The sequence below is a fragment of the Drosophila sechellia genome, chromosome X, assembly GCF_004382195.2.
Source record: "Drosophila sechellia strain sech25 chromosome X, ASM438219v1, whole genome shotgun sequence".
NCBI classification, from domain to species: domain Eukaryota; kingdom Metazoa; phylum Arthropoda; class Insecta; order Diptera; family Drosophilidae; genus Drosophila; species Drosophila sechellia.
Genome location: NC_045954.1, coordinates 2333489 through 2359812, shown reverse-complemented (window position 1 = coordinate 2359812; position 26324 = coordinate 2333489). Strand labels below are relative to the sequence as shown.

General features: G+C 47.4%; 2 protein-coding genes across 3 annotated transcripts; one reads left to right on the top strand and one right to left on the bottom strand.

Annotated features, from left to right (window-relative positions):
* The first annotated feature begins 52 nt into the window (after window positions 1-52).
* On the top strand, window positions 53-26128 carry LOC6616153 (interference hedgehog). 2 transcript variants are annotated; one of them, XM_032724156.1, is made up of 10 exons: window positions 53-205; window positions 685-777; window positions 13625-13721; window positions 18155-19399; window positions 19464-19635; window positions 22720-23427; window positions 23492-23674; window positions 23739-23905; window positions 24135-24455; window positions 24715-26128. In XM_032724156.1, exons 4-10 carry the CDS (start codon window positions 18173-18175, stop codon window positions 25252-25254), a joined length of 3318 nt encoding a protein of 1105 aa, XP_032580047.1. In that variant the 5' UTR covers window positions 53-205; window positions 685-777; window positions 13625-13721; window positions 18155-18172; the 3' UTR covers window positions 25255-26128. The 2 variants fall into 2 exon arrangements, with proteins under 2 accessions (XP_032580047.1, XP_002040518.1); XM_002040482.2 differs by lacking the exon at window positions 24135-24455 and having other exon boundaries at window positions 54-205.
* On the bottom strand, window positions 19766-22350 carry LOC6616154 (regulatory protein zeste). Its single transcript, XM_002040483.2, has 3 exons — window positions 21650-22350; window positions 20987-21528; window positions 19766-20924 (listed from the first exon to the last, which is right to left on the bottom strand). Exons 1-3 carry the CDS (start codon window positions 22015-22017, stop codon window positions 20113-20115), a joined length of 1722 nt encoding a protein of 573 aa, XP_002040519.1. The 5' UTR covers window positions 22018-22350; the 3' UTR covers window positions 19766-20112.
* Window positions 26129-26324: the final 196 nt, after the last annotated feature.

Genomic DNA, 26324 nt, shown 5'->3' with positions numbered 1-26324 from the left:
GCGCCCAAAAGTATGCACGAAATGATATAAATACTACATTGACGTTACTGTGCTCACTTCGCTTCGCGCCGCCGAGCAGGAAAGACGTGTGTGCGGAGTCTGCGCGAAACTATAACAGAGATATATTTGAATATATATCTGAAAATAAAATCGTCGTGCTAATAACGGTTATTTGTTTACCTTTTTTTGCCAGTTTTAAATCCCTGTGAGTGCCGGTTTGGCTGCCCTTGAAGTGCATTCAAATTAGGAAGTGCAAAGAAAGAGAGAGAGAGGTAGCGAGCGAGAGCGAGAAAAGTGCGTGTGCCAAGTTTGTTTTTATTTTTATAACGGCAACCGGCTAAAAAGGCAGCGGCGTCGCTTAGGAAACACCTAATAACTATAAATTATGCCCTGGCGGAACATCAATACTTGCCGAATGTCCGTCGAGAAGTGATCTCCATATCCCCAGAAATTCGATTTAAGCCGATGCCAATCGCCCTGTTCTCGAGTGTGTGCATATGTGTGTGTGTGTGTTCGAAAGGCTTTGAAAATGCCATAACATTTTAATGGGTTTCTGTTATTTGGACTGCCTTTCCTCTCGGCTCTCATTGTTCTTTTACTGCTTGCTTCTTGTGTGATGGGAAAATCGCAAAAATGCCGCGACCAGTGATCAAAATCTAATCAAAATATTTACCGTTCGTTTAGCGTGCGACAAGTGGCGCAGATTGGAATTGGAATTGGATTTGGATTTGGATTTGGATAGAGGATTTAGCTGCCCTTCGAGGTTTCAGTCAACAGGTGAGTTTTGCAACGGTAAATGGCCAGCGGCCAGTGGCCAGTGGCTCGAAAGTAGTTCATCTGGTCAGTGCAGTCCGTAAATGTCGGTAAATCAGACAAAGCCCCTTCCCCGGAGTTACCACTGCCATATCGATCGATTCCAGTTGACAAGTTTTTCGCGATGGTCATGTGGCCATGTCCTTTTTTGGCCAACAGGCGATGGCCAATGGCCAATTGCCAATTGCCAATTGCCGTTACTCTTATGTGTCAGCGAGCCCCCAACAAAATCACAAAATTACAACAAGTGTTGCACATCAAATCCAGCGCGTACATAAACCAGAAAAGTGCCTAACCAAACCTGTCATCCGAGGTGGCAGGGGTCCCAAGACCATCCTTCATTCCCCTTTTTGCTCGTTGATAACATTAATGAACTGTCTATGTGCCGTGCACCAGAATAGAACCCCACGTTGGGAATGGGATGGGGGATCGGGAGAGGTTGCCAAACTACAGTGGACCCTCCGTAATGTGGAGATCCTTAGCCCAGTATGTGAAACCAGTATTAATTTAATTCTTTGCTGAATTATTATGGCCTTCTTAATTTTTCTCAAGAGTTTTTTTTTTGTTGTTTGCGCAGTGCGTAACCACCAGTTTCCACAGTCTCCACAGTCCGTCTGTTGCCAAGTCCACCTGTAGCTTAAGCACGCACATTTCTGTTGCCATTGGCAAGAGGTGAGCGAGCGGAATGCAACAGGCAGCTGGTCGCAGAACAAGATCATCTGGGAGAAGAGAGATAGAGATACATAGATGCATTCAGGGAACCGGACACTTGGCCAAAACCAAAACTAAAACCAATACCAATGCCAAACCTGAAACCGGAGAGCATTCCCATTTTCCAGCCCCTTCCCGCTAACAATAAATCAAAGGCCCGGGGGAAAGCCCAACAATAAAAATCAAGCCAAGTGTCGTCGTCTTCTCATTCTGCTGGCCAAAAAAGGGATGGAAATGGCGAGGGAATGGGAATCGGAATGGTCAGAGAGCCTTTGTCTCGTTGTTGATGGGATTTCATTATTACTTTCGATTGTGGCCCATTGAGACACAGTTCCTTTGCTCCGTCTTGTTCGTCGTCGAAAATGCAGACAAACAAAAAGGTCTCTCGGTCCCAACAAAAATAAACACGCCGAGCAGCATCATCACCATCATCGCCGTCATCGTCATCGTTCTCATTCCCATTCCCAGTCGCAGTCCCAATCCCAATCTTGTACCAGCCACGTCGTCATCTTCCTGGGCTCCTTCGCTGCAACTATAATCGCATAAGCAGATAGACCAGGTGAACTGTGGACGAGGGGAGCAAAGCGACAGGGCCACACTGAAAGAAGGTAGAAAATAAATAAAGCGATAAATGGAAAATAAATTTCAAAAAATTGCTTTTCAAGTGGCCCAGCAACGAAACCCCCGCCCCGAAACCCAGGGCTCTATTCGATGTGGGGTCCACTCCAGTAGACTATAGTCTGGCTAGCTACCGATCCGAAACATGGCTCTAGCCAGGTCCTTTTCACGGGGGGAATCATCGTGTTGCAATGAATCAATGGGAAATGGCTTAGCATAAAACGGGATAATTGGATGGGACAGTAAAGGGTCTCGATCTTGCTGCAAGCATCTAAATTGCATCAATCGAACAGCCCACCCAGACATGCGATTTAGTGGTTGGGGTTAATTCATTCCGCAAATGAAGAGCTTAACTCATAGTTGTACGCATTTCCAGTTGATCTCGGGCACTATTTCCCATTCTGTGCGCTCGAATTTCATGGCCAAAACGTCCGCGATCGATTCTCACACCCCATTAGCACTGATCCACTGATCCAGTTTCCATCCAGCCCACATTCAGGCAATAACCTCACAGCTATAGCCATAGCCATCATAATGAGGGAAACAGAATGCTCCGAGTGCATTTGCCACAAAATTAGACATTGACACCTTTTTCCCTTGGGATTTGGATTTCGATTTCGATTTTGGGTTCCGTAAAAACGGCGCATAAAAATTATTTCACGCCACACCAAAATGGGCCCCCAAGAAATTATGATTAATGCTGAAAACATCAATTGGATTTGATTTCTGTTTGTTTGCCGCTTTCTTGCAGCTTTGCCTCGCTTTTACTCGCTCTTTTTTCGGCGTTTTTGTGTCTTTGGGATTTTTTTGTTGGTCTTGGACTTCATGGATACCTTCCCCCCGCCCCGCCTCCCTTCATCGTTTTTTGTTGTATTTTTTTTTTTTTGCTAGGTAGCCGCCGCCTGTTCATTGGCACAGACTAATCATTGGAGCACAAGAGGCTGCCGTGGGGCAGGAGAAAAAAAGATCGAGAAAGGTGGCAATCAACGTGAATGAATGAATGGCTGAACTCTCGTCTCGACTTTGAATCTTGTGAATGAGCCTGAGACGCGGAGACGGCATGAATGGGAGGTATTCGTTCGGGCGAGGGGCTATGTTTCTCCCTGCCTTTTTGTGATCTTCGCTCTCCGCCAGCGGAAGTGTAATTGCAGGCTGATTTGGCCGGGATTCCGATTCGGATTCGGATTGGGATTGGGAGTAGTCATCTTGGCTCTTTTTATGCGGCGCCTTTGCATCACTGGGTAAATTAGCCACGAAGAAGACAAATGAGGGCAAAGAAGAGTGGCTACCAGTATAACTACCTAAACGGGGGCAGGAGCAGGGGCAGGGGCGGAGCGGGGAGCACAAAACGGAAGCGCATTACAAGCCGCCAACGTAATGTGATCACATATGTTCTTCTGAGTGATGCCACTCCCACAGATCCCGAAATGCGGTCTTTAATGGAGATGAGGTGCGTCCCAGGCACGTAGATCTTCAGCTTATCGCACTAAATACATCGGCGTGGATTGACCACATCAATTGCTCTGCTTATGCGGTTTATAGGAATGTGGATTCTACCTGGTCAGCTACGAAGTGTCCTAGTAGAAGTTAAAATTCTGGACGATACGACGGCGACATACTCTTAGAAGTAGGCTATTCCTATTGACGATATAACTGCATCCAATGCAATGACCAGTATCATGAGCAATCCAGAACTAACCGCAGTAGTTTGAACAGAAACAGACAGACGGTAGTGCATAAACAAATGTTCCACACCCCACTTCCCATTCCCCCTCCATGAGCAGCTCTTATCAGCGGAGACATCGGCGGTCCGTGACAATGACAACGGCCACGTTGGAGCGGCGCAGTGGGCAGGGGGTAGATGGACTGGGAAGAAAGATCGGGACAGCAGACAGAGAAAGAGCGCAGACTGAGGCGGACTAAGACAGACAGGAAGTGGGCTATTTGCACTCCAATCCCAAAACAAGTCATAATTTTCGACAATGGGCCGCAGACGACACTACGGTTACGTGGAATTCGGCTACCTCCGCCCGCCATTTCCTCCTTTATCTCATGTATCTCCGCCCTCAGGAGTTTTGATAAAGTGGCTCGTCGGCGGGACGAGAGACATTTAATAAGCGACAATTTAGCGCTGAAGTCTGACATTGACACAGGTAGGGAATCGCAGTAACAATGCCCAGGTAGCCACCTCACTTCTTTCCCTGCCTTCGTCCTGCCCAGTGGCCCAGTGATTCAGTGATTCGGGAACTCCGGCAAGTGTGCTACGAGAGAAACCTCCGAGGGATGTGCGGATGTTGATATCTTCGCCGGAGATCGGCTGGAATGAGTCGTCTGGCCTATAAAGCCGATTTTAAACGGTTCACTTCAGATCGCAAGGGGACTGGACAAAGGAAATCTAGGAATATCGGATTAGGGAAAATTGTGAATGAATTGAAACAATTTCGAAAGAAATTTTTAGACACTTTTTAGACGAAACTGTAATGCTCGAGTAAATAAATGCGTGATTTAAGCGTCGCTAGTCCGCTGAATAGATATTATATACATATATTACAACATCTTGAGATTGGCTCGCTAACACGGAACTCTCTCGGTTGATCAATGAACCTCTATGAGGCCTGTTTGATGGATTAGAGCAACGCTTTCCCCTTTTTTCCTGCGCACACCTGCTTCAAGCAGTTTTTAATTAGAGCCCTCTGCAGAGGGGAAGCAAATGGAGGGGAGCGAGTGGGTTTGGGGTCTTCGGATGGGAGGCCTGGGGCCACGATGATGTATTAATTTCCCACCAGCCCTGTGAAAATATTGAGTAATCGAACTGCTTTGATTTCCGACTAACTAACTAGCCATCAAAGCACTTCTATCCTCAGGGTCAGGGGCGTGGGGTCAGAGGAGGGGGGGTTGATGGGGGGTCGATCGCCAGCTGTGAATGGGGTTCGGTTCAGGGCATTTGTGAACTCAATTAAAATAGCAGACGATCGGTATTTCAAGCGATCTCGGGGGATCGGGATCCATGCAAATGCTGAAAACCGAGATTCCATTGCCGATTCGAACTTTGCACGTCTCGCAGCTCCCTCCATGTGGTAATTAAACCTGCGTGGAAACAGGAAAACGAAACGAAACGAAATAAACATACCAGAGTGAGCCGTAAGATGAAGAGTAGGAGACCGCGAATGAATAGACAGACATTCCTCGGCCACCGTGGGGCAATTAGAAAATGAGTTCGAAGCCAAGTCGGCGAACGCTAGCGTTCCATTCCGAGATCGGAGATCCAAGATCTGAGCTCCATTCGCAGGCCAGCTCGAGTCATAGATCAGCGTTCATGATAAGCCAGATGTGGAAATAAGTTAAGGCTCCCGAGACGCCATATGCCAACTATGTGATACCTACGGAGGCAACTTTCCTCCACATCGGGTCTTCAGGATAATGGATACTTGGGGATACTTGTTGAATGGTTCGATGATGCATGTATGAAGATCACATAGTCGTATTCAAAAGCTTTGGGCAGGGTCACAACCTTGTTGCTCACTAATTCTCGTCTTTAATCTATGCTTTGCCATTAAAATTGTAGGGTTGACCTTGCCCAAAAATTAGTTAAATGAAGTCTCACCAGAGGCCTCGACCACCAAAAGGAAGTTAGTCATGTTAGACCTTGAGACCCTTGAGTTCGGGCGTCAATTCGGGCATACCCTTCGGCCGATCAAGTTAACAGGGTACTACCTACGTTTGCTGCTGCGTGAGTAGAAAGCAAGCATTTTGAGGACGGAGACGAGGGAGATTGCTCCAGCCTGGTATTTTCTTGTCTTTCTCTCAGGTTTTCTTTCATTTGATTTTTTGAAAGTCTTGCACCGGTTTAGAGAAGTGATTAGCAGAAGAGCGAATGTGTTGGCAAAATCTGTAACAGTAACTCCGTAACGGTACCGATACACATTTAACCCGCGAGCTTAACCTTTTGCACCCGTTTCGAGAGCAATGCTCCAAGGGGAGCCCCCTAATGCCCGAGGTCTATTTCTCTGCTCCCCATTTTCCCTAATTGGAGGATCAATTTGCTCACTCAATCGGATCGAAATGGGTGAAGTGGGTGGCGTGGTGAGGGGAGTGAGCTAATTTGGCATCTGCATTGCATGTGCATTGAACCGTGAACCCTCAACTACGATTCCCGCCAGCTGCTGCAGCTCCACAAAGTTGCCCTGCGCTCGCTCGCACGTTCATTCATGGAAATCGGGAAAATGGTAGCAGAGTTTTGGAAGAGGCTCAAAACGATTTCATTCATAAACAGACGCCGCACAAAGTTCAAAACCCGGCAGAAGGGAATGGGTAAAGGGGTATCCGTCGCCCACGTAGGAAAACCAGGGGGAGGGGCTTCAACTAGCTACCTGGCAACGAGAGGTAGATGGGAGAGGCAGAAATAGAGGCTGCATTCTTAACTGCTTCATTACAAACAATGTAACACAGTGGGAACTGGCTAAGAAACTCCCAAACAAATGCGAGTTATACATGTATGGCAGAAACAATCGACTTTCTCGATCGTATAAACAACACTGAGTACAGATGATGAACAGTTCACCATAGCCAAGCTCAACCGTAGGCCGGGAGAGGAAAGGTAGGCGTTCAGACAGAGATGAAAAGGGGCTCCAAACAGTGGCTGCTGCATCCGCATTTGCATAAGGGGCAGACAGAGCGAGAGATATAGATGGAGAGACGACCCACGGTCACGTTTGTCATTCTTCCCCCTGTTTCGAATTTAGTAGTTTGTCCCTGGTCTTCGGTTCACCTTGAAGCGCATACCAACGAAGAAGAGGATGAAGAGGAGGCTGAGGAGGAGGAGGAGCGGGTCCAGACCCAGGGTAACCTTTTCATCGATTGTGTCTCTGTTTGAATCCCCTGCCTCCACCTCCACCGAGTTCTTTCTTCCCGTCTTGTTTCACTGGAAATCCGAACTGCATTCCAAGGGATCGCTTACCGCGATCACTGGGCATCAGAAGTTAGCAAAGCCAAAGCCCCTACTTCCCCGAACTCCCTTCTCCGTTCCCCGGCTAATTGTTTCCGACTTTTGGCTAGACCGCACTTCTCCCCTTAGCATTTTGTCCAACGAATGATCTCCTTTGATCAAAATAAAGAGCCATTTCCGGACCTAAGAAATCCAAGACGAATTCGAACCATATTCGAAGAAATATAACTTACGCTTATCTCAATAAATATTTAATTGGTGAACACAGACAGGAGTTGAAGATCTCAAAGCCATGTTCCAGTGCTTGGTACCATTAATATTATATCACAGTATTGAAAAATTGATAAAAAACAAAAACCAAAAGGGTAGCAATCTCGTTGAAAGAAACGCATTGTACTATCCCCAAACGGAATGGGAGTGGGGAATCAAGATGTTGAAAGAAATGCGGAGCATTCAACCCCCAAAAAGTTAGAATTTCTGTTTGTACTTTAAAATTATACTTCTTTCCGTACGCATAGTTATTTTTTTTTTGTCTTGCCTTCTCTTCTTGTTACGTGATAAAATAATTGTTGTCCATTGATTCCGGGGCCTGATAAGAAATCCCTACGACCCTGCGGCTTACTTGGTGGAGTGGAGTGGAATGGTGGGCTGGGCAGGGGGATGGGCCAAAACACACACACGTACGTCCGTCCGTCCGACCGACCGTTTGAGTAAATAAGCGAAACAAATAAAAACAAAAATTAAATTGGGTTTATTGCATTTCATGTGAAAGGCAAACCAAGCAGAAGAAGCTGAAAACTGAACCGAAAACGATCCATCCACATGGTACAGTACATAGTCCGTCCCCGAACTTGTTTGTCAAATCAAAAGCGCCCAGCAATGTTCAATGATTCAATCAATTGAATCAAGCAGTTAGGCCACAAATGTGGGCCAGCCCGCCTATTAATCGCCGAGCCCGAAACCCCTTCTAGCACTAATACCCCTTTTACGCACCGCTAAGCTGCGTTTGCTTCAATTAAATGCCAAAATGCCAATTAATTAAAAGCCCATAACGGTAGGCAGGCCGCCGAACAGTCCCCACTGGGGCGACGCCACTGCCGCTTGATCTAAATTACAAATTTGTCGTACCCGAAAATAGATAATATGATCTAATAAAACCGAAAGAGCGGTCGCACAACAATAAAAAAGAGCGCTACAAAGGCGGAGCCGCCTCAGGTTCAGGTGGGTGGTTAGCTGAAGGGGTGTGGGGATGTGGTTCCATAGATGGGCGGTCTCAAATCTATCAAATGTATCACATGTGATGTAGATTCTACATTGTAGAATCCGAATCTATTTGCTCGCTCCCCAGAGATTTCGTAACCCGGCTCTTCTTCCGTTCCGCTTTGCTCCTCTCCCCGTTTCTCCCTCCTCTTCTTCTCCACTTTCTGCTTGTGTTATTTCTGTCTGCCACGCCCCATTGCGCCTACGTGTCTGAATTTCTGCATCAATTGCATTTTTCATGGGAAACCAACTCGAGACGGAAAGAAAGGAAGGAAATCTTCACTTCTCCTCATCTCGCGTCTTACGAACCATCTTTTGGTGATATGCCACTACCATGATCTGGTCACTTCTTTGATTAATCCTAAACTGTCTTGGCCAAGTTTGTTGGCTCCCAAAATACCAATTGACAATCTACCCCACTCGTTTAATGTGAAAATGCTTATTAGTGCGACAAAAAGCAGCAAAGCAAAAGCAAGAAACCGCGAGCAAAGTGACGCGTGCTTAATTGCATAATTAATTTGCATCTCTTTTCGTTGATTGCACGTTTTGTTTATTTTTGGCCAGACCAATTGAGTTGTTGTGATCTTCGAGTTTATTTTGCCAGCATACATTTTCGACTGGCCATCGATGACGAAATCGCCGCCCGAGAAGCTTGGATTTCAGATCTCAGTCTGCCCAGGGAAAAGTGCCTCGGGAATTTACGGAACGGGAATGGTATGGCATTGTAAGTCGACACCGCTGCACGTTCCTCTTTTCCAAGTGAGTGAGTGGGCAGACTCAGAGTTCAGTTTCAGTTTCAGTTTTAAGGGGTATGATTTGGGCAATTGGGCTGCAGTCCCATCAGAAATGAAAATATTTGTGGGGTGCCTCTCTCTGAAATCCATGGCACATATGTTTCTTCCAGTACTCTTTCGTTAGTTTGATGCCGTGGCAGGCAGAGGGTATCTGCTAGTCGTCTAGTTCCTTTGGCACTTGCCCGGCTTCTTCCCCCCCCCCCCCCCCCCCCTGCTGAATCGCGTGCCTTACAGCGGACCCCAAACCTGCCACTCCCAATATATTTCAATATTGCTCGTATCAAGTTTTATGCGCCATGCTTTATTCTCAACATTTTTGGTAATTTTATTCTCGATTTTCATTGTTGTTTCCTTGTTCTTTTGACACCGACTATTTATGCATAATTAAAATTAATGAACGTATTAAGGGAGCTTTCGAAGAGGGGCCACGTCGGGGAAGACCAACAATGGGAAATGGTGACCATTGTCTAACCCGCAGGTAATCGAAGAACTTGGCGCGCGTTTTAAATTACCCCGAACAAAAAGAGGAACAGGGCCCGCCCTCCCCAAAAAAAAGTGAGTCGAAAATTGTGACGCAAATTAAGGTGTCCCCAACTGACGAGAGGAGTTGAGTGATTGCCCCAACCCAGTGTATAAATTCTACTATCTCCTGATCACAATTCTTGTTGTAACAATAATTTCATATATGGATTTATGCAACTGGTGCCAACTTTGTAACTATTGCCTATATGCAGTCCCAGTATTTGACACTCCAAAACCCGAAATCATCTTAGCTGGCGATCACTGTGCCCGGGAAACAGGAGGAGCAGCCGACAGAAAAAGCCAAACGGCAGCCAAAAGTGGGGCAATTTGGATGCCACCCGGCTAGTGGCAAAATGAAAATGGGAAGTGAAGGCGAAAAGCGGCGGCTGTATGATCAAAAATTACCATGAGCGAGAGGGGAAGCTCTAGGTGTGCTGCCGTTGCCTCTATTTTGTTTTTCATTTTTCACTTTTCTTGTAGTTTTCTTTTTTTGTGCGCCTGGGCGTTTTTGTCGTGCGAAAAAATAGATAATTTTTTATTCGTCTGCCCCACATGCGAGAGACTTGCATTTCCTGTTTGCTGCCAAATTAGTTGATATTTTGGCGCTGATGAATTTCATATTAATTTGCGCAATTTGCCAGAGTTTGTGTGGGCAGAGAGACCCATTAGTCGAATATAAAGCTTGGGAAAGCGGGGAAATCTAATCTTTGACCATTAGGGCGCCCACATGTACTCAGCTCCGATGAAAAGCGCTTGGAAAGCGGTCGCAGAAGCTTGAAATAATAAACCGACTGCTGGGATACACGGACAAAAAACTGATGGTTCCCCATATGAAAGCTCCATAGTATTTAACAAAAAAAACACAGCTTGCGATGTGGATATGCTTTTGAGGAAACTTTTCCGACACTGTACGTGCAAAGGGGAATACTAGAAGAGATCGTTTGGTAACCTCAGAGGCCGGCATTTTAGTCTAGCTGCAGGGCGACATGAAAATAGAGATGGAAAAGCCCAAAAACAAAAATATCTTAATGACGGGGCAGGAATTTCCCCAAGGGGCGTGGGACAGCTGACGAATGTTTATGATAAATGGCTCGACAAGCTTGTTAGGTGAAAAACCAGAAGACTAGAAGACCAGAAAACCAGAAGACCAGAAGACCAGAATGCAGACAGGAGAATTGCGCAAAAGCCAAGAAACGAAACGCAAATTGAAATTCCAAGATCAGAATCGAGGCAAGGCAGAAAAGAGACAACAAATTATGGCAACGCACCGCCAGGAAACAAAAGCAAAGAGTGAGACGGCGCAAATTTAATGCAATGAAAATCAAATAAATTGCAGCGAAAAGCCGGGCCCCACCAACAAAAACGAATCCAAAAGCAACAATGACAAAGATAGCAATCACTAAACATGGTGGGCCATAAAGAAACAAAAAAAAAAAAACAACGAGGGCAGCCCAAGACAAGTATTTGAAAAATTTATAATAGGCATGCAAATGAGGGACACCGCGGGACTTTGGGGGCAATCGAAAATGGATAAGACTTGCCATGAGCCAAAAAGCAGGAATGGAAAACCAGGAATGCGACCGCACAGAGCAGGACGCTGGGAGCCCCGAGGGGGGTGATCGCAAATTGAACGATATTCAAAACTGGACTCGAGCCACCCATTGGAGCCATCTGAAGGCCCAGTTCCCCCCATCCCAGATCCCAATCCTTCCCCTGGACGTACCCCTCAAATCAGGCAACGCATAAATTTTGAAGCATGCTTTGCAAGCATGCTCGGTAGACTAGTTAGTACCCTGTTAGAGAGTAGGTGCCGCAAGTAGTCAATCCCAAGCTGCTTTCGAACCCAGAAAAGGCATGGGAATTACTGTACTTGACCCACTTTTAGTGTGCCCAGGGTCGAGAAAACTGCAAATAATGGTATGACTCGGTATTTATTCATGCTCGCAGGGTATTCGCCTCTTCGCCACCCAAACGCAGCCATCTTCCTTTCAGACTGTCGTTTCTTATTTTTATATGAGTCTCTTTTTTTGCATTTTGCATTTGGCAGAATGGCGCGTATTGCTGTGAAATGTGAATGTGCATGTGAACGTAAATTTAAATGGGAATGTGGATGTGGATGTCGATGGAGAGGCGATGGCTTTCACCCGCGGAATGCGAGCAGCGGGAAAATTGTCTCAAATGTCGTTCGCTGCAGGGCGGCTAATAGTGGCCAATGTTAATAATAATGATAACAAGAGATGCGGAAAAGGGAGAGAGGGAGAGACAAGGCAGAGAAAGTGCACAATAATTATGGCAAAAGTAAGAGGCGGCGCGGCAGCAGTGGCACATCTGCGAGATACTCGAAGCGCCCCGGTGTCAAGTAAAAAAGCTTCGCTGTCACTTATTTGGATGCAGTTGCACCGATTTCTAATTCGCTGACCGACAAAAAGCCGAAAGTGAGTCATCAGCCGCAGCGACATCAGCAACATGCGACAGCCGCACAACAACATGTTGCTGTCTTGCCGAAGTGCCGCCAATTCTGCAAAAAGGCCGCTGCGAAACACGATATTTGCGTCTGTACATCGTACATCGAGAGTATGAAAAGCACAGTGAGCACTCAGTGAAAAGACCATGCTCGCTATAGATTCTGGAAGGTCCAAGCGGTGTATTATTGTTCGAAATTCAGCTGGGGTTTGTGCAAATATTCAAATTGACTCGCCTTTATTAAGTCTGCTCATTTTAAATATTGAGCGATAAAGTTATTAATTTAAAAGCAGTCATTTCATGGAATTCACTTAAGTCGGCGCACATAAAACCCCAAATTTATTTATCACGACTCAAACTTGATTCTATTTGCTGCCATTATCGCCTCATGATGACTGACAAGCGCCATTAAAGTTATGAAATTATTTATGAAGAATCTGGAGATCGCCACCTGAAGACCTGCCGCGCTATTGCCCAATTCTACGGATCTGCAAATGGCATTCCGAGTTTATTTCCCTGTTTTGTGTCTGTTTTCGTCGTTAATTTCTCACTTGGCTTTGGGGAAATTGGAAAATATTTATGAAAAATGACAACTGTCACACACCGATATAGCAATACATGCAACAGACGCTTTTGGGGTGTCGCTCGTTTTATTTTTATTGCTCTCTTTCACATTTTTTGTACGTTGTTAACTTTTTGTATTTTTTGTTCTGGGGGCCCTGTTCGACTTGGCGACTTTTCAAAAATTCTAGAAAAATTATGGCCCAACAACTGTGTGTGTGGGTGGGTGGGCGAAGTTCCAGAGAAAAGTGAGAAAATCGCATAAATTTATTAGGAGTATTGGATGGAAATCGAAAGACTTCACCTCCTCTCGCGCCCCTTTCGTTATTATTTATGTTCTTTTTGGCATAATTTTTAGCCACTCGCTTGGAAATTTGTATTCCCGGGATATTTATGACATTTGTTCGTTGGGGAATATTCATTTCTCTGCCTCCGTCTCAGTCGTAGTCTTTTTTTTTATGTCTTTTTAAATGGACAGGCAAACACCGAAGGGGAGTTTTCTTCTTAGCCCCAGGTACGATGGGCATTCAGCAGCGGGAATTAGTCTAATGGAGTGCGATTACCAAGTTTTTTTGATTCATTTTTTTTGATACATTTTTTGATTCCTAGGATCTATAAAATAAGTATAAGTATATAAGTTAATTTCGGTTTCACTAACTTTACTTCACATGCATTTTTAAGTTCATATGATTTGAAAAGTATATGTATTCCAAAGTAGCTGAGTAACCCCAACATCTTCTAGTGTTCTTCACACGCACGTGTCAGCTCTTTTTTACCCATTCACTCTCCCAGTTTTGTGGTTATTTATAGGCTTCGCATTTATTTGGCTGTCGCCAAGCATTTTTGTGCCACTTTAGGCCTCAATTATTTTGAAATTCATTAAAAGTGTGTGTTCATTTATGTGTGTTTTGATTCGATCTTTTTCTCTTATTTGCAGAATGCAGTTCTAAAGCAGCAGATACGCCTTGAAAGAGACAGCAAGACAGCGGGAAAAAGAGACGGAGGGATAAGCAAGTGACAAAGGGTAACAAAAGGTAACTTACTGCTAATCTTAATCCTGACCGCGGCGCCCACGCAATTAGAGAGAAGAATACAAAATATGATCGCATCCCCATTCTCCCTCGATCCTCGAAACTTTAGTTGGTGGGCGTGCAGCTTCGATTCCGCACCCATATAACCATAACTCTCACTCCAGTACTCAACTTCAGACTGACTTTCGGCTCTGGCTCATAGCCCATACAATTCGTTTTTGGAGCCCACGCACCTTCTGAAAAATATATTGGACCCAGCAGATGAAAAGGGGTTGTGGGGTTGTGTCCCCCATCCTATGTCGTCCTATACCATCTCATGCCATTCCATCCCATCCCATCTCAACTCATTCCATTCTATACCACACCATTCCTTTTTGTTTCAAGACAGAATTGCAACAGCAACAGGTGGGGCAAACCCATCCAGCTTCTTCATCGGGATCATTATGACCTCGAAGACGATCATGATGGTGATCATCCTCGTTTTAGCCGCAGTAGAAAATCCTGTTGGCTGTCGGTGGAATGCAGATTTCGAACTCGTTTACATGCGAGTTTCTTCACCTTCTACGCCACCGCCCTGGCGCTTAACGTGCCCTGGAAAAAGGCTATGCACTGAGAGAAAATACATTTTAAAACGTTACAATGTGCATAAAAATGTATACATTGCGATTGTCTCCTCGGTCCGCCATTTGGTCGCGACCTTAAGGCCCCACGTTGGGCGCCACATCTTCACCCATGAGCTTGATTTAGAGGCCCCTCTTCTTGGGCGCCACAGCGCTCCTGTTGTCTCTCTCTCTCCGCGTGCGTGTGTATCGGTATTAATGGATACTGGTGTGTGTGTGTGTGGCTTGGCATCTTGTTTTTGGGCTACGGTTCCGGTCGCGCTTAAAAAAAATTTCAGCTGCTGCTTCTTCTTCGGCTGGCAAAACAGGTTCCATTGCTAAAGAATTTTCGCCGATATCTTCCGCCTGTGTGTGTGTGTGTGAGCGTACAGTGGAGACCGGCCACAGTGGACAGAGTTCTGGAGAAAATTACAGTCACATAATGGCCAAGCTTCAAATTGAATTAATGTCATGACATTTGATTTTAATAAGCCTTAGTAATAATATGATCGGCTTTTCTCCAGCAAAGTGGAGTTTAAAATTCACCCAAGATAATTCAACGTTAATTATTTGTTAAGCTCACCGTCGTGAAGATGACTTTTAAGGGTGACACTGCAAAAACTACTGTTCCAGTAAGTAGACCATAATTTTCTCTTGCGGAATTTAATAACCCCTGATGTGTTTGCCTTAATCATCTGCCACTGTGATTGGGGGTTTTGTAGTTCGTGATTTTTCTATTGCTCCTTTTCTGCCAGCAACTGTTTCTGATGATCGCAATGATGATGATGATGAACTGGCTCTCAGGTTTTATTGAACCCGGTGTAGGAGCAACCACAAAACAACGACAACTTGTAGCAGGTGTTAGTGTTTTACAAGCTGTTAACTGCCGCGGCTAATGGCCAAGTGCAGCAGGGTATCAGGGGAATGGGATTCGAGAAAGGGGTATCTCTCTTATGACAACAGCACTCATATGGATAAATTAAACCACCATCGTGGATGTTCCTTCGTTACGCCTCGCACTTATTTAATGAACTTAAACACGGTCTTAGGCCTGAGATCTGAGATCTGAGAACCGAGACCTGAGACATGAGACATGAGACATGAGACCCTCCCCAGATGTGAAGACCCTCCACTCTTCCGCTACTCAATTCAATTGTCTCAAACCCCGGGCGCCACGCCCAGGCCATCGCTGAATGGGTTTTCTAACAGTTTTATGCTAATTTCTGGCAGGCAAACAAACAGACAGTCACTAAGATAGTACACATTGAAAAATAGGCCCGATGGAATTTCATAATCTTCCCATATATATCACAAAACTAGGCAAGGAGGCGAACGACTTAATCAACATTGCTGATTCAGAAGAGATCAGCTTTGGATTAATATAAACACGTGCACTGTCCAAAGTGCTTGTCATTTCATTTAAATATAGCAAAATGCTTTGGGCCATTAGTGAAGGGGAAAAACGTGGCCTTTCTACGAGTGATAACCATAAATCATATTGGCAAGGGAGCGCATAGTTCCTTTTGCACAGTGTACCGCCGGTGGTTGCGCTCATGATGAAGACGAAAGAGACGTCGATCAACATATTTATTTGCCATTAATTAATGCCTTTTAATTTGGCATCCCGCTTTGATTTATAGTCGCGCCTTATGATGTCCGTGAATAGATCGCCGGATGAGTCAACAAAAGGAGGCTGTCGCGTTGTCCGCGGCTAATCAAATTAACTTCTGGCCCGAAAACAAACATCCAATTAATTGTGCTGCCAACAGCTGCAACAACAGCAGAGGCAGCAACAACCATAAACAGCGATCCAAGATCATTGGCCATATTTGGCTGGGATGGTGAATAATGCACGGCAGCAACATCTGCTTGCGGCAACAATCGTCTAGCAACTGTTGCTGTTGCAAGCAGCAGCCAGCAACATGTTGCTGCCGTTTCATAATCCCACAGCTCGAACACAGTGTTTTGTGACCAGGAACAATCGATTAATTGTTGGCCACATGTGTTCTGACTTGCAATTTTCACAGCAACATGTTGCCCATTAAGAGCCAACTAATAGGTGTTTATTGCTAGTTGCAGCTAGTTGCCGCTATGTGGTCAGCACAAATTGCATGTTGTCAATGGAGGCAATCAATGTTTGATTGCACAGTTCGTAATAGTTGGTAATACACAGCGGCGGCATGTTGCCAGACGAGCAACAATGGACGTCATGTTGGGAACTAGCAACATATTGCCTGCGCAATTTTGGCCACAATGGTTGACAGTTAACAGAGGTGGCTATTATATACGTGCATATGGATGCCGGCTGGTCAAATAATCTATTTTCCACTTTCGATATGTTGCACGGAAACCATTGGCAACCATACGAAATGCATTTTTCTTTCTGTGTGGGCCAGTGCAGCGCATCTGTCCCAGACTTCTTCGTTCTGCTGGTTTGTTGACTCTTTTTCAACTTTTTTATGGATTCTTGCAGCGCTCCCCATTCATTTCCTTTGCTTCAGTTTTTAGTCGTTGTGGGGTTTTTTAGCTTGTGTTGCTCTTGGCCCAGGAATGCGCATTAATTTCCAACACACGCAACCAGCGAGCAGCAAGAGCAAGAGCAACAGGAACGGCTGCGGCAACAGCAACAAGTGGATGCGGACTGCTGTGCGGGGCAGGCACAGAAACCTGCGTCAATTTCGCGCTTTACTTTTGTTGTCAGATGTTTTAAATCAGCGGCGGCGAGCTGGTTTTCGACTCCGTGTTGCTGTTGGATTGCTCGTGTGTAGGCAGTCCGGTTTGCTCCTTGGGTTAACAAGTGGCCACCACCAGCAGCAACATCTGCAACAGCCCCAACAACATCGGCAGCTGCACGCGCCTTCGGACCAATAATGACTATCAAATGGGAGCCGCTTTGCGATTTATGCGCATCAGGAGTTTCCCTGCAGGGACTGCTACACAGGGAACAACCTGCATGTGGTGTGGTTGACTTGGATTTTAATGGATTTCCCTACGACATGATGATGACGGCACCTTTAGTTGAATCACTGTCATGTCTTGGTTGTCAGGCCAACGAACTATACCACCAAATCTAAGTAAATCGATTAGGAAAAGGTTTAGACAACCGTATCTAGGCCTGTAAAATGCTGAATCGAGTACTGCTAATGCAGCATTCAATTTTTTTATCTGTAGAGAATCGTGGATGCAGGGGGCAGCTGGGGGAGTAGCCGGGGGCAGGACCGAGGTGGATGCCTAACGACAGGGCGACCGTTTTCCTGGAATTCCGCGCGCGCTTTTGTGTTGTGGCATCGTTTAAATTTCAAATCGAGGGCCCCCAAACTGTCGCAGGCCAGACGCTCGACCAACCCGTTCTGGATCCCCAGCCGTCCTCCTCCTGCTTTGCTGCCCGTTCAGAGAAACTGGACGGGGCAGGGCAGGGCAGGGCATTGCAGCTCATAATAATGACACGCCATTAACAATCTGGGTCCGGGACGACGAGTCCTTGGGTGCGCGGAGCTGGAGCTCCAGTTTAAATGGCACATTGCCTGGCCCGACTGCTTCCGTTGCCACGCCCCCTTGTGTGGCAGTTGGGGCAGTAGCAGAAGCATCAGCACCAGCACCAGTACCAGCAGCAGAGAAAGGAGCAGGTTGACTGGTACAGTAGGGTCCAAGACCCACTCCGTCGCATTCCTCGCCTGTCAAATGGTTAGAGATCTCTCTCTAGATTTACTATGGGAATAGGATTGGGAATGGGGCAATTGATTTATCTGACTGAGTTGGATACTCCATCGAAAATACATATGTGTATCGGGACTATCTTTTTAACCTATCGAAACCCTTCTTGTCTGTCTATTTCAGAGTAGGATCTGCTTCGCAATGACTGAAATCAGGCTAGTTGTGGTTCTACTGGTCCTTATGACAACCTGCATCTACACACTTCAAGCCAGTGACAGTAATTCCTCCGTGGCAACCACCTTGGGCGTTTTGTTCGAGAGGGCTCCCGAATCAGCGGTGGCCCCGAAAGGAGATGAGGTGGTGTTCGAGTGCGAGCTGAATCTGAAACCTGATCGCCTGGAGTGGCGGTTCAGACGCAGTGATTCCTCGGATCCTTATCTATACCTAAGACCCTCGGCTGGCTATAACGTGACCAGCGGAAGTGATGGTCTTGCCTGGAGACTGCGCATCTATGTGAGTGCCCAAACGGCTGGGGACTACCAGTGTGTGGCTTGGTATGGCCCAGGAGCACTGGCTTCCACGCCAGCCCGCTTGGCCTTGGTCTCGATTGCTTTGGACGTCGGCCAGGGATCCATGGGGGCCAGGAGCTCCATCCGCTGGAGCGTGGCGCCCAAAAACTGCCTGCTCATTCGTTGCGGCAGCGTCATATCCAATCCGCCGGCTATTTGGAGCTTCTACAGAAACGGAAAGAAGCTACCTCAATCGGAGCTGCTGCCTGGCGCTGCGGGGGCATTGGTTTTGGATACAGTCACCGCCAAAGATGCGGGTAACTACTCCTGCGTAGCCACGAATTCCATAACAGGCGATGAACTTAGGCTCCCCCAAACTATTGAACTAAGAGTGGACTACACAGATAGGACACCGCCGTACTTTCTACAACGTCCACCCACCGAATACTCAGCTCGTCCCGGAGAAACAATTGTGCTCGAGTGTCCTGGCGTGGGATCCCCACGACCCCGAGTCATTTGGAGTAGTCCCAATGTGGTTGAGATCTATAATAACAGAAGCACCATCCTGTCCTACGGCCTGCAAATCACCGATGTGAAGCCTGAGGATCAGGGTTCCTATATCTGCATGTTGGACAATGGCATTGCACCACCCATCGATCACACCATCAAGTTGAGTGTTTTGCAGCGGCCCACGATCTTAAGAGGACCGGCCGCCACTCTGACAAATGAGAGCAATCCTCTGCTGCTGGATTGCTCCGCCTCGGGGAATCCCCAACCCGATATTTACTGGCTCATAAACGGTGAGGATGCCACCAAAGATCCGGAGGCCGTCGTGGATAACCGGAGCCTGCAGCTGAAGCGAGTTCAAAAGCGTCACGCTGGCGTGGTTCAGTGCTTCGCAAAGAACATTTTGGGAGAGGTAAGCTTATAGTAGGGTTATCATTGGATAGGCAGTTCTAATTAACTTTCCCAACGCCTTGCAGACAAGCGAGGGAAACATACTGCGCGTGAATCCCCTGGAAATCACCGGCGAGGATGAAGAACCACTTGGCGGAGTTCCCGTGTGGCCAGTTCATGAATCCAACAATGGAATGGGCACCTCCTCAACTCCATCTGTGGGCTCCAAAAACAAGAGCGGCAGGCGAAAATTTAAGGGTGAGTGCAAATCCATACATTTTATGGGTATTACCCAAAAAGCAGAAGTTGTGAATGCATTCGAATCAGTTGGAAATATTCGTGAATCATTTCGATTCGATTCGGCTGGAATTCATAAAAAAAAGTCAAGTTTTAACATGCTAAGATTTCATCGTGGATTAGCTGGCCACGCCCACTGTATAATTGCGTGTCTGTATAATTAATTGATTGCGATTTACAATTTATGATGGCTTAGTCGGTAATCCTGGCCAGCGATGGACTAAAGTCGTACCGCTGTCCCCCGCCCCGCGACAACTAGAAAAAAAAAACCTAAACAAAAAAATCTAGGTGGAAAGTGGAATTGGGATAGGGATAGGTCGATGGTAGTTAAAATCTAAAACTAACGAATTAAAAGCCCCCAGTGTTGAAGCGATCCAAATAGGCATCCGCGTCCTCCTCATCATCGTCACCGTCGGCGTCGCTAATGTCCTCCAGACCTCATGAATTGGAGCTCTTCCGCAGCTGTTCCTCCTCTTTTTGCAGGATGCGTATCTTCATTCTGAGCTCCTCGACCCGAAGTCGATGCACCTCCTTCATGTACTTGAGTTCATCCTGCGCCTTGTTGAGCTCAATGCGCTTGGCCTCTGTGGACAGCTGCTGCTCCTTGCAGCGCAGTTCGGCCTCGCGGATTTTAAAGTAGTTCATACGCTCTTCGAAGCTGTCCGCAGCGGCAGCAGACGAATTGGTGGCTCCGTTTCCCCCTCCTCCGCCGAGGCTGGTGTTGTTGATACTCACGGAGGAGGCTGTTGATGTGTTGACCGCCGCTGATCCCGATGATGCAGTAGCCACGGGCACTGGAACCGCCGCGGGCACCGTCGTAGCAGCCGTAACTGTGGGCAGGGCGCTGAAGGTGAACGTGGGCGTGGCGGCGGTTAGTTGCATCTTAACCGCCGCCGCCGCTGCTGCCTGTTGTTGCTGTTGGACGGCAACGGCCGCCTGTTGTTGCTGCTGATGCTGGTGATGCACTTGGACGGCGGCGGCCAGTTGCTGATGTTGAGCGGCAGCAAGTTGCTGCTGGGCAAGCTGTTGCGCCTGTGCTTGGGCCTGGGCCTGTGCCTGAGCTTGCGCTTGAGCCTGCGCTTGTGCCTGGGCCTGCGCTTGAGCCTGCTGTTGCTGCTGAGCCTGGTACTGGGCCAAAGTTATCTGCTGTGGCTTGATCTCACTAATTATCTGCTGATTATAGCCGCCGGCGGTGATTGTGGCCATTGGATGCTGCTGCGCCTGGGTGGGTATGGTGTGGATCTGGGTGGCTAAACGAAAAGGAACAATTTAGCTTTTGAAGGGGATCTTTAAGAAGGGTGTACAATCTCACCAGTAGCCTCTGATGGGTGCTTAATCTGCAATATGATCTCCTCGCGGGGGCGAGCTGTCTTGAAGTGCAGCAGATCATTCAGAGTCAGTTTCTCAGCACTGATCTGGTCCACGTTTATCTGGTGGGTGTTGATCATGGTGGCATTGGCCGCCGCCGCCGCAGCCACTGCCACCGCGTTCACCTGTTGCATCTTCTGCATCTCGGCGGCGGCGGATTGCACTTGGGCCTGAGCTTGGGCTTGGGCCTGAGCCTCCTGCTGCTGTTGCTGCTGCTGCTCCATCGGGTCCTCGTCGATCTCGCTCACATCGTTGGCATCCATCTCGATCTCGTCGAAGGTGTCCGCCTGGGGATTGTGCTCGGAGGCATCGGGACTAATCTGGTACTCGGGTTCCTCCTTCACATTGTCATGCTGCTGGTGATGCTGTTGCTGCTGCTGTTGTGGCACCGCTGACGCGACGGACACGGATACGGAGCTGATCTTGGCGCTACCAGAGCTGAGATTTGAGGAGCTGCCATCCCTGTACGGATACTGTTTGCGGAGTCTAAACAGAAAATCACAGATAATAAGATAGGGAGTTGAAAGCTAGTTCTTGCTGAGGTGGGATTTGTGGAACCTATACTACTCCAGCAACATTTTCCGACCACATAAATACTATTCCGCACCTGGAGTTAAGCCAGAATTTCTGGATCTGTTTGATGTTCCGCATAGCGCTCACATGCGGGTGCGAGTTGAAGTCCTTGACGATCTTGTCCCATGTTTCTCGGACGGAGTACTTGTTGCGCTGCTTCTTGCGATGCTTGATGTCGATGACCTCCTCGTGTAGATGGAACAGGGTGTACAGGACCTCCTTTTCCTCGGCGGTGAAGCGCGGGGTGAGCGGCAGCTGGTTTTTGGCGGACGAATTGCCTCCGTTGGTGACCACCACTGTGCCACTCCCAGTGGAGCTTTGCACAGCATTGCCGCCTCCATCCGAACCAGCACCACCGCCGCCGCTTCCGCCAGCACCGCCCCCTTCTCCCTGCGCCGACATTTGAGTTTGTTTTGAGTTTTTCACTTGAGTTTGAGTCCTTGCTTCTTCTTCGATGTATTCACTTATACACACACAGTAGTGGCTGCCACACAAACACGCACACACAGACGCAGCAGCGCGCGCGCCCGTGTGTTAGTGTGCGTCAGTCACCGTCATAGTACTCCTTTCACCCGATTTTCAGCCGCAAATTCTATATTGCACTTGATACGGCTCGCGTTGGTTTACATAAATAAATAAAAAAGTCTTAGGACGCCCGAGAGTCGCCGCTCAATAAATAAATCGCTTACACGCACACATTTTCACTCGAATGTCAGAGCTGGTAAGCGCTGCGATATGCGAAAGTTGGTATCGATGCCGCAGTTTCGATACCAATCGATATCGTGTGTACTCTAAATTCTGTTCACTAATCTATCGATAGTGTTGGTCTTCTTATCAACATTTAATTTTAACAAGATAGCTTCTGCAGCATTTTTAACAATTTACTTTTTCATATCTATAAATTTATTGTTCCACCAGTAATTTAGTGCTCATGATCATTCTGAATAGCAATTATCCGATCTTATTCCTTACCATCGATTTATATGAAAATGTACATCGGTGGTCTGGTCTGGCAACGCCAGATATTCAAATGTTCAGAATTGTAAACAGAAACCTCAACAAAACAATTAATTAAAATAAACCTAATAAAAACGCTTGTTACAGCGAGCATGGTGCCTCCGTCGCGACCCAATGTAACCCGGCTGTCGGACGAGTCCGTGATGCTGCGCTGGAGTGTGCCACAAAACTCTGGACTCCAGATCACCTTCTTCAAGGTGCAGTATCGCAAGTTGGGCGACGGAAAAAATCGAAGGGAGAACTGGCAGACGACCAGCGACAATATTCCATACGGAAACGCGCACGGATCCGGGCCTGGCCAGGGGAACAGTCACTGGCGGGCGCGGAACCGGGACAGGGAGTATGAGATGGGCAATCCGCCCAAGAACTTCACCTCCTCCGTTACGGGACTGACCGCCGGCAAGTATTACCGCTTCCGAATTGTGGCGGTGTACTCCAATAACGACAACAAGGAGGGCAACACCTCCCTCAAGTTCTTCCTGCAAAATGGAACGGCCAAGTCGAATCTGCCAGTGCCGGAACTTCGCGCGGTGGAGACGCTCTCCGAGTCCGCCGTGGTGCTCCATTGGTCCCTGGTATCCTCGACTCAAAATGAGGATATAGACGGGTACTATGCCTACTATAGGCCAGCGGACTCAGCAGCGGAGTATTTGAAGACCACGGTGGATGGCGGAAGAAGCAGGAGCTTTAAGATAGACCTCCTTCGTCCAGGAACCCCCTATGAGTTCAAATTGCAATCGTTCAACTCCGACGCAGCCTCTGAATTCAGTGCTATTCGGCAAGCGAGGACCAGAAGTGAGTGCAGCTCAGGTATGCTATGATGGGCTTGAAATATGTTTTAACTTGTGTTCCTTTTTAGAAACCCACGAGCAACCAGCTTCATCTTCTTCCACGCCAGTGCCAGCCAATAAAGCAGTGGAACAGCACCAGAACTCCTTATATCCACTGATCGCAGGTGCCGCTGGCGGAGGCATACTACTCCTCATCGCCTCATTGGTGGTCTGCCTTTGCCTAAAAAGACGTGAAAACTCTCAGCCGGAGGGTAAGTCCAGCTTAATGGAGTCGGATATCCTCGTACTTATCAAATTATATCTATGCATCCACAGATGAGAACAAACCGCAATTGGAGCACATCCAAGCGGACTTTGTTACCTCCGCCGTCCTGGGAGTTGGTGGCCACCACAAGAGTGGCGATGTGAGGCGCCTCAACGGAGTGATTCCGAGGATGAACATTACGCCCAATCCACTGGCCCAGGAAACGGCATCCGATAAGGTAAACCATGAACTTCCGGGTCTAAACTCGAGCCCAATTTTCACACAGCTTCATCCAAAACTTTTCGCTGGTTGGTTGGTCAAAATTCAAATTCAAATTGTAAACACCCCTTCGAAAGTGGTATCTCTGTCTCGCTTGCCCTCTCTCTCGCTGTCTCTGTCTCTTTCGCTTGGTTACTCTGCCAAATCTCGTCGAGATTCGCCTGCCAATTGAGCGTCCAATGTTCCAGAACCGCAACGTGATGGAGCTGCGTTTCCTGCCGCCGCTGGCGAATGGAAATGGAAATGGCAACTGCATGGCCAGAGATCTAGCCCTGGAGCGGTCGAACGCGGAAGAGCCGCAGGATGAGGACGGAAACGAAGATGATAAGGGGCTACCGACGGTTGCCTCGTCCTCCTGCGAAACGCTGGAGGCCTGCGACGCTGCAATCAAACTGAATCTTCCTCAGAAACACGACCAGGAGCAGCTGGATGCTCCGAACGCGGTGCTGGAGGCGCCCAGCAAGCCGCTACCTCCGCTGCCCAAGAAACCAGCAAACGGCGCTGGCCAAGTAAGCCTGCAATTGAAATCGAAAACAATAGCACACGGGCGCATAGCAATACAAACTGTATACCAATTTTGACAACGTCAACTTGCTGGCAGTTTGTGCATACAACTCCCATGTGCTATTGCTTTTCCGCCTCCGCAACCAGGATAAGCCAACCCCTCCAGCCGATATTGTTTTGTCAACATTGTCATTCATTCACTCATGAAGAAACGATTCGCCTAGTGTCTTATCCTGCTAATTCATGTCTCCTAATGTTCCACAGAACAACTCTGGGCTGCATCAGAATGGCCTTCACCACGCACAGCCGTACCATCCGCCTGGCACGCCCACCTTGATGCACAAGCGACTGGACTACCACCAGCAGCCGCCGCCGGTGCCTCCGCACTCGGCCTACTACCAACAGGCACCCACGCACCAGCCGTCGCCGATGATGGAGCGCAGTGTCAGGGGTCACCAGCAGCCCGGGGGCTTTCATCTGGAGGAGGGCACACCCACGCCGACCAGGATCCCATCCCTGCGGCGACAGCGACGCACCTCGGGCAACCAGCAGGTGCACAACAGCCACAGCAATCTCAATATTGGCCTGAGCCACCACAACAACAACAACAACCTGCCGCCGCACCACCAGCATCTGCACCACCACCCTGGCCATCCGGGTGGCCTGGTGGGCATACCCATCGTGCCAGGGAGCCCGAGGGTCCAGAGATCGCCTATGCCGAGCAGGGCGATGATCAAGAGGACGCGCCTGGGCAGCCACACGGACAACATATCGTCGGGCAGTCTGAACAGTATTGAGGTGTGATGACTCGCAGAGGAGCACCAGAACTAGTGGGCGGAACAGCACAACGAGGAGAAATATACCTAAGCGTCAAGCGAAAGTGGTTCCCCAAAAACAGACAGTTTCAAGTAGACCTAAGGATACGAAACTAGATGTGTATTATTGAGGTAATCGTAGGACAGGCCGGCAAAGCAGCTCAAAACCCTCGAATATTAGCTTTAAGGCACCCGGTACTGTTTAGTTTTCCAAAAACCAATCAATTTGGCCAACCATTTAGCTTAGAACTAGGGAATTTGCCATTAACAGAAGTTTCTGTCGTCTAATATGCTCGATTAACTTTGCGCTAAAACACTAGTAATCTAGTAACGGTTTCATTTTGAGCTCATTAAAATGTATTTCGAGCAGAACGTTTAATTTACGTTTAAAAAACAGCTAAGCAGCTAAGTCGTTAAACGCTAATGCTGCTTTGTTTTGTTTTAGGTAAATATTGAATTTGAAAATATACAAACTTAAGTATAAGTAATTGGTAATGTAAAACTTTTCCCGTTGCTGCCGGCCAGATAGTCAGTAGGATTACTAATGTTAAGTTTTTTTTTACTATTGATATAACTATTTCGGGGCCAAACTTTATCTCGAATAAGACCTGTAGCATAGCGTTATTTATTTATTGCAGTGTAAGCGTCAGGCGTCAGCAACTCGAATTGATTAGTTCAATTAACAAGCAACCTAATGTACGTTTAAGTCAAACCAACTATCTAGCAATAAGTTAATACATTTCTAGATGTGACTAATACACAGAACCCAAGAGAGAAGCATCCTAAACTACATTTAAGCTCATAGGCGGCAGTTTTAAACGAATATGCGAGTCCTGAAATTAAAAAGTGAATCTTTAAACATATCCCGGTATTTTTGTTTTAGTGTTGGGAAATTTAAGTGCTGGCATTCAAGATACTGGGATTTTCATATTTTTGAGTACCATTTTTAAAAATCCCGCCTTCATATGGCGACTCTCACTAGCGAATGCACCCACCATTTCTTAGCGAGTGCACCTACCATACTTGACTGCCATGCGTGACTATCGACACTTGTGCCAG

Coding starts and splice junctions, on each gene's coding strand:
- LOC6616153 (XM_032724156.1), top strand. CDS start 18,173: ATGACTGAAATCAGGCTAGTTGTGGTTCTACTGGTCCTTATGACAACC. Junction 23,675..23,738: donor TGAAAACTCTCAGCCGGAGG/GTAAGTCCAGCT, acceptor ATGCATCCACAG/ATGAGAACAAACCGCAATTG. Junction 23,906..24,134: donor AGGAAACGGCATCCGATAAG/GTAAACCATGAA, acceptor CCAATGTTCCAG/AACCGCAACGTGATGGAGCT.
- LOC6616154 (XM_002040483.2), bottom strand. CDS start 22,017: ATGTCGGCGCAGGGAGAAGGGGGCGGTGCTGGCGGAAGCGGCGGCGGT. Junction 21,529..21,649: donor AAATTCTGGCTTAACTCCAG/GTGCGGAATAGT, acceptor TTTTCTGTTTAG/ACTCCGCAAACAGTATCCGT. Junction 20,925..20,986: donor GCACCCATCAGAGGCTACTG/GTGAGATTGTAC, acceptor CTTTTCGTTTAG/CCACCCAGATCCACACCATA.